Here is an 8,028-nt window from a genome sequence, read left to right on the forward strand (position 1 = left end):
TGTACCAATAAACTCAATAAAAAAAAAAAAAAAAAAGAGAGAGAGAGAAATGTGTATACAAAATGATCAATATGTAATTTTGAATGTGGATTCTGATAGGTTTACCTCTAGGCTCAAAATCCCTTTGACTTTCCAAGAAATAATCAAGTCTTCACATTCATGTAACTGCCCAGTTTTTATCTTCTGATTCTGATTTCCCCAAAGCTGGCACTGTGCCTACCTAGGATTACTTAATATCTTGCTCACATCTTGCCAATGTAATCCATAAAAATGACATTTTTTTCTTTATACAAAATATTCCTTTCCACATGAGCTATGTATTCGGCCTAGTTTTCTGAGTAATTCCCAATTGTTGATTATTTACAGTATTTCCAATGCTTCTTGTCCACTCAACATCTCACAAATTTAAGTACTGATTTCCTGGGTCATTTTTCTATTATCAACATGAGAAGTTGTGTGAGCTACAGTCATTTCTCTCAGCAACCCCCTTCCATGCTGTTCAAATATTTTTCATCGTCCTCTTGCTTATAATTATGCCTATTGTACCATGGAAAAGCATAATGAACTTGAAGAACAAAGCATCCTAGATTCTCTGAAAGCGGGCCAGTACTTTTAATAAATGTGCAGTTGTGACCTAAAGACTTTCCTTAAAGCCCACACATCACATTCACATCTATTTTGCCTTCACCAAGAGTGCCCCCATCTAATCCATGGTCCTACTTTTTTCAGTGATGAAGGCCTGGATGAGAATTGATACTAGAACCTTCAAGAGAGCTCTGTCTGCCATGATTGTATCAATTACTAAATACTTTGCATCTGTTGCAAAGTTTTTTTGAAGTCCTTAGTAATAAACCATCTTTTCTGTAATGAACTTATTTCTATCAAAGTATGTTTTACTTTTTGTTGTTGTTGTTGTTTGTTTGTTTGTTTTTGGCTAATATGGTTCTTCAGTTAAAGGGTTCATCCATGTTATTCCTAGTTGGGAAAGAAAAAGTTTAGAAAATACATCTTCATAGAATCGTGCAAGTGTAGATTCATACTCTTCCTTGATTCCTCCTCCAGAAATTGAACTTGAGCATTAGTAAACATCCAGAAAATTTTAGCCTAAATTAGAAGAGAGTGTATTAAAGGTACCTATCTATGTAATCTACTTCTGGAATAACTCTCAAATTAGATGTTCTTAATTTTTCATCTTTTTGTGCTTTTGTTGGTCAGGACATTCTGTTGTGTTGAATTTCCCTGGTATTGTATTTGTCATTATACTCTTGGATGTTATTTTTGGTTGCCAAAATGAAGTTCCTGCACGTCTACAGGTTCCTTTCCCTGAGACCTCACCCCATTCTATGAGTAGCTCTTGTTGCAGAGTTGTTCCCCTTCCAACGCATTGTATCGCTGAATTCTCTGGGTATTTTCTGCACAGGACATGTCTCTGACACTTGGTATAGATTGTTAAATACAGTAGGTAAGGGTATTATGGAGAGTAAAAGTGGATGGAATAGAAGTACTCAGAAGCATTTATATGAGAGCAGAAACTTATGCAGAGTTGCAGACACTGATTTCTTCAACTATCTCCTAACTTTGAATCTAGAAATGAATTTAATATTAAGAGTAAATTATATTTTATCTAGAAAGAAACCCAGGAAATTATTTTGCCTTTCAACGATTAAGAAACTGTATTTTTAGAAATTTTTAAAACTGTAAATATTTTAGTTTCAATGAGTGACATTTCCTTGGATATACAGAATGTATTTAGAGCACTGTCCCATTTTGCAAATGTATGCTGTAATATTTCAAAAACTGTTTTTTAGGTATTCTACAACTGTAGTTGTCTTGAAGTTTCTGGTTTCAAGAGTATGAATTATTCTGCTCATTTGGGTGAATGCCCAAGAGATAGTAACTGTAGAAAGAGACATTACTTTTATGTAGCTGTGCAAGTCATGGATGCTTTTTTCTCTGCACTGGGAGCCACTTCGTTTATCTTGTTGCTTGTAAAGTGAGTATGAAATTTCTTGTGTACTAGACTATAATCTTACCTAATAATATACATATTTTTCACAATATCTTTGGGCCCCAAGTTCATATCTTGTTATATTTTGATGATCTGAGAATACATCTTCTTAGCATTATTGTGACACTTTGATGCTATCATTAATAGTAGTTTTCCCTCTGATTCTTTCATTATGGAATTTGGATTTCATACTTTCTACTCTTGCTAAGATCCCAAGACACAGACTGACAGCTGCCTCAATTTGAAAAGAATATGTCTATGACTCAAAAAACAAAGTTAATTTTCAATTGTTATGCATCCTATAAGCCTGTCGGGGTGAAACATTTATTGATTTCATTGAAAAAAAATTTGTGCATCAGTTCCAAATTTAAATCTCAGTCAATAATAATATTCCAATGTTTTCAATCCACCCACAGAATAGCTTTTGATCTAGTCTCTCAGAGTATTCCATAGATAAAAGCAAATTATATGAAAAGATTTTATTTCTTTTTTCACTTATTAGATAAACATTTGAACAAGATACCATGCTTGCTGAAGAATATTTCATGGTAAATAAAACAGATAAGGTAACTTTTGCCATGTATCTTAGAGTACAGCAAAAAAGACTGACATAAAACAAGCTTAAAAGTAAACATAATTATAAAATGTTCTTAGTACTAATCAGAAAAAGTTTGTCATTAAAAGGAATAAACAGGGAAACTTGATTTAGGGTAGAGGTTAGGGGCTGCAAAGGAGAGGAGTCAGAGTATTTCTCAAAAGAAATCATATTTGATTTAAAGATCAAGGAACCAAATGAAGTGATGTTCATTTGCCATCTGCAGGCAGGGATAAACTGATGCATTCAGGGCAGGGAAACAAGCGGTTTGGTTGGAAGGTGCTGAGATGGGTGTGACGCAGCCATAGCATCGGAAGGATAGTCTTTGTGGATATTAAAATAACCAGAAGTGGCAGAGATAGTTTTAGGAAAAATGACAGAGATCCTAGAGCTACAGTCACTAAGGAATGATCAATGGGATTGGTGATGGGGGACTCTGCAGATGACTTCAGCAAGGAAGCTTGGGAATGGAATATTAGGGTAACACAGTTTCCAGGGAGCTGGAAGTATCTTAGAGGAAGAAATTGGATCTGAAAGTGGTTTTAAAAAAAAAAACTAGAAGAAAACCTCCATTTTTCAAGATGTGGGGAAAAAATAGCCATCACTTGAGAGAGCGATATGGAAAGAGGGTCATGGGGAGACAGCCAGAGTTTATCTAGGAGAAGAAAGTGAAGGACTATGAAGAATGTAGGATTGAAGGATGCAGCTGGTAGTAGTCTAGGAATTCCAGAGAGTAAAATGGAAGAGTGTAAGTAATGGAAAAGGAGTAGGATACTGCGTGGAATTAGGAATTTAGTAAATCAGGGGAGGTTCAGAGCCGTGATGTCTAGAGATGATCTCAAATCTCTGGATTCTGCTGGCAACAGAGATGTGAGATAGGGTCAAAGCTTTGACTGAAAAAATACTAATTCACAATAGCCTCCAAGAGGGCAGTATTTTAAATTGTTTGTTGCTCTTGTTTTGTTTTTAACTTACATTTTAATCATTTGGGTCATTTAGGAAACAAGCAGTGCTTCTCTTCTATCTTTTCCAAATGGATAATCAAGCATTCCCCTTTTGGGCGCTCTTTCGGCTAGGTTTTTAGATCTTGCTGATAATCCTCTCAGAACTTAGCAAGAACAACAGTGGATCAATTCAAATTAAATGTGTTATATCAATGATTAAGTTTTAAAATAGACAAACACAAATAACACATAGAGCTTCTTGAAGAGCTTTGTATGATAGATTCACACTGGAAAGGTCGATAGAAATCCTGAATACCTCAGGAGCAGATGTGAGGTGAAGTGGCACTGCAGTGATAGTGAGTGCTTATGTGAGGGCAATGGGTGCACAGAAGTGTGTGTGCGATTATGGGGGATGAACACTAACATGTGGCTGTGTGTGGGTGTGCATGCATGACAATATAAGACTGGGTGGCTATTCTTCTGTGTGTGTGTCACTAGATCACACAACTCAACCATTTCCACTGAGTTGTTGGTGAAAGTTTCAAGCCCCTTCCAGGAAAATATTAACCCTCCTTCCTAATCCTCCCAGTTCACTGGTATGTGGATCCTCTCCCTGGGGAGAAGAGACGATGGTGAATATCAGTTTGCCTCTTATGTTTCTAGTGTGTAACACGAATGCACCCTTTGAAAGTCAGTAGCTGTGGAAATGGAACTTCAGGCACTTGTGAGAGAGTTGAAGCTGGGTGGAACTGTGTTCTCTCCCTTAAAATATCCCTTGGGAAATGTGATGCTTTAGAGAAAGATTTCAACAGACAAGTTATCATGTCCTTCCTGCTAATTTCCCATCTCCCTTCATGGTGGATCCACCTCCTCACACCCAGGTGCAATGTTGTGCCCTCAGTTGACAGAGTGGAGGCTCCGAGACCAAAATACTTTCTTGCCTAATGCATTAAAATGTTATGCTTAATTTTTGTTATGCTATGTTTAATTTCATCTTGCCATATGCAATTTTATAAGTGTTCTTAAATTGTGTTTTTTTTTTGTTTGCTTTCTTTTTGTTTGTTTGTTTGTTATTGTCACTGTTGCTATTTAAAGAAAATGTCTCACTATTGCCCAAGCTCTTCTCAAACTCCTGGGATCAAATGATCCTCCTGCCTCAGTCTCCTGAAGAGCAAGGACTATGGTATGCACCAGCATACCTGGCTTTCTCAAATATTTTTGAGATTCTCAATAGATGATGGCTCTTCTGAAAGAATTAAGAAGCAAATTCATTGTGCTATCTCTTTGTATTGGATTCTCATAAAATAGGAGATAAGCTGTCTTTTCTTCATGTAGCAAATAAGGAAAGTGAGGCTAAGAGAAGTTGAATGTCTTCTCCAAGATGCTTAGTTGATATGGAGTATCCTTTATCACTTTGTTCTCAAGAAAAAGCACAGCATCCTCCAGGAAATGCTTTATGAATGTTCACTGGGTGCTCCTAACAACTAAGATCCCTGAACAAATAGTCACCAACTAGTTCAAGGCAAAGAAGACAACATTGGTATCATGTGATTCAATCTTTTAGTAAATGTGTTTTTTCTGAGCCTTAGTGACTTTCCGCAGGCCAGCTAATTTTTTTTCACTTAGCATGTATTAGCTTATCATGGGGCTCATGATGCCCCTAACTCACTGAACACAGAGAAAAATGGAATTGTGGGAGTAACTTTCCAAATGCAAGAGAGAATGAATTCTAAGCAAGGATACAAATATGCTCTTACTTTTAAGATGGCAGTTGTATATACTGGTTGTTAGAATACAGATTTTTTTTCACTCATATTATATTGCATAATTCATGCTACACGGTAGTAAACTTTTTTGTTGACATCAGTGACAGAATGAAGCTAGTGGACGGGGTTAGATAAATACTTGTTCTTTTCCTGTGAATTGTTTCCACTGAATAGCTCACATGATATCAGTGTCTTTTTAGGCATCACAAAGCTGGTTACAGTCATATTCTCGCAGAATTGTCATAAGGAGCTAATTTGAAAATGCTCACTAAACTCTCTTGAAATTAAACTACATTGAATAGTGATTAATTATTCCTGCTCAAATATGTACCTCTTTTTTTAAAAACCTGAAAATAATAACATTTATAAAGTGGGCCTTCCACTCAGGGCTTTATACTCAAGCATGAAGAAAAATGACATAAGAATGTATTTTAAAGATGGCAAATGTTTCTTTGTCTTTTGTCTTATTTCAGGAATGTTCTACCTGAATTAAAATCACTTGCAATGGGTTTCCATTCGCTGGTTATACGAGCACTAGGTATGTGAAATTTATTAAATCCAGGATATAAATATTCATGTCATAGATCAAAACCTGAATAAAATTAATTCCTGACTATAAGAAACCTTAAGAAAAGTATAAATGATAATCATTTCTATTGTTCTGGTAAATGAAAATAATAAAAGAAAGGAAAATTGAGTGGCCCAAAAGGACACTTGATTGTTGATTCTAAAATCAAACTGTTAAGACCAGGGAATCATTGCATTTGTATCATATGGTATAATATAAAGTTAGGCAGTCCCCAGAGAGTTTTGCTTAGGAATATTTATTCTAGGTAGGCAAAATGAAGGGCCTTTGTCCTAAACTAAGACATAATGTGGGTAATGCCAGAATCAGGGTGGGAGTTCTGGGAATTTGAAAGCTGAGATCTGGAAAAACAAAACGATATTATCTGCACAGGTCCCCACTGCCAAGTCCCATGAGGCTGGGTAGCTTCTTTACCAGAAATTAAGGTGCAAAAGGGAACGAGAACCCAAACTCTGGAATTAGGCATCTTGGACTGCGAACATCTAGATAAACAAAATCTTAAGATGTTCTGAGATTTATTGGCAAAGAATAGAACTATACATTCCAGATGTTAAAGGCCCATTTCTAAATATTCAAATAAGTTGATTTTTCAGAGAGTGAGGAAATCACCCTTTGTCAGTCATTGCCATTTGCCTTTTTTTGGCCCTCGATATCTCTTGGTATTTTATTTATTTATTTATTTTTATTAAGTTTATTGGTACATTTTAGGTGTACAGTAAAGTTACATTCATTATTGGGATCTTGTACCTTTACATGACAAGTCTTGGTTCTCATTTTTTCCCCTTGTCCCTGCCCTCCCTTCACCCCCTCCTCCCCTCCCCATTTACAAACATTTTATTTCCATTTTTTTTCATTTTCTCATATTTTTTTCTTTTCTCTTATTACATTTCACCTACCCTTCCCACTTTCCCTACACCTTGAGCCCTTTTCTTCCTATTTGACATTGTCAATTATCTCATTAGGATCTTATATTTTTATTTATTTTTTAAACAAAGAGTAGATGTTATTTTGGAGTCTTTATTTATTTGTGGGGGTGTTGAGATACGGTCTCACTGCACAGTTCAGTCTGGCTTTTAACTACTATGTGGCTCAGGCTGCCCTGGAACTCACAGAGATCCTCTTGCCTCAGCCTCCCAAGGGCTGGGATGACAGGTATGTTCCACCATGACCAGAAAAAAAAAATTTGGGGGGGGCATTGCTGGGGAATTGAACCTGGGACCTCCTATGTGCTGGGTGAGCACTCTGCTGCGGAACTATAGCCCCAGCCCCTTTATTTAAAAAATGTCTAACCCTTGTGAGTGTGCCTCTGTGAGATTTACAAATGACATACGTTTAAGCCTAGAAAAGGTGAATCCTTCATCTAGGGACTGGGCAGAGAGCTACTTCTGGGCCGGAAGTAAAGGAAAAGGATGGGGGAGAGGCAGTGTCCCTGGGACCTCTGGAAGCCAAGAAAAGCAACAGAAGACCATGGCCAGTTTACACTGGAAACCTTGCATTCGAGGGAAATGGAAAAGAGCTTCAGGAAATGGCAGGGAGGAGAAGACTGAGGTGCTGGGGGCTCCACACCAGGCCTCTCGCCAGAGCTCATGCCTTGCATCTCTGACGCCTCTGTCCCTGCTGGCCTTTCCTGCCCTCAGACTCAGCAGAGGCGCCTCCCTCCTAGAACCACAGAAACCTAACAGAATCAGGGCAGTTAGTACTCCTTCTCCTACTGCCCTGAGACCCTCAAAATAGGAGTAATTCTTCTAGCACGTAAAATATAAAAAGTAGGAATTCTGCGATCCTAATTGCAAAATTGTAAACTGCCGTTGGTCTTGTATTTGACTGTCCAATACATGGCTCAATGAAACCTAAGTGCTTCTGTGAGAAAAAATACATAGTAACTACCAAACTTGGAATTCATCAACAGTTGTCTTAAAGAAAGTATAGGTTTAAATTATGAAAGGCCTTTATAGCTTATCAGATTTTAAAAGTTTAGGCTAGATGTGGTGGCGCACGCCTGTAATCCCAGCACTCTGGAGGCTGAGGTAGGAGGATGCTACAAGTTTGAGGCCAGCCTGGGTTACTTAGAGAGTCCAAGGCCATCCTGAACTACACAGCAAGGCCCTGGCTAAAAAAAAAAAAAAAAA

The 8,028-nt window shown here is 37.4% G+C and overlaps 1 protein-coding gene across 4 annotated transcripts in view; it reads left to right on the forward strand.

Annotated features, from left to right (window-relative positions):
• Positions 1-8,028, forward strand: part of LOC104856392 (solute carrier organic anion transporter family member 1B3-like) — a 54,300-nt gene that overhangs the window by 39,698 nt on the left and 6,574 nt on the right. For all 4 annotated transcript variants that reach the window (XM_010615777.3, XM_010615768.3, XM_010615792.3 and 1 more), the window contains 2 exons: positions 1,809-1,993; positions 5,787-5,851. In XM_010615777.3, coding sequence (XP_010614079.1) covers positions 1,809-1,993; positions 5,787-5,851 — 250 coding nt within the window. The remainder of the gene's footprint in view (positions 1-1,808; positions 1,994-5,786; positions 5,852-8,028) is intronic.

This window comes from Fukomys damarensis, unplaced genomic scaffold (assembly GCF_012274545.1).
Source record: "Fukomys damarensis isolate Sample0158 unplaced genomic scaffold, DMR_v1.0_HiC HiC_scaffold_19, whole genome shotgun sequence".
NCBI classification, from domain to species: Eukaryota; Metazoa; Chordata; class Mammalia; order Rodentia; family Bathyergidae; genus Fukomys; species Fukomys damarensis.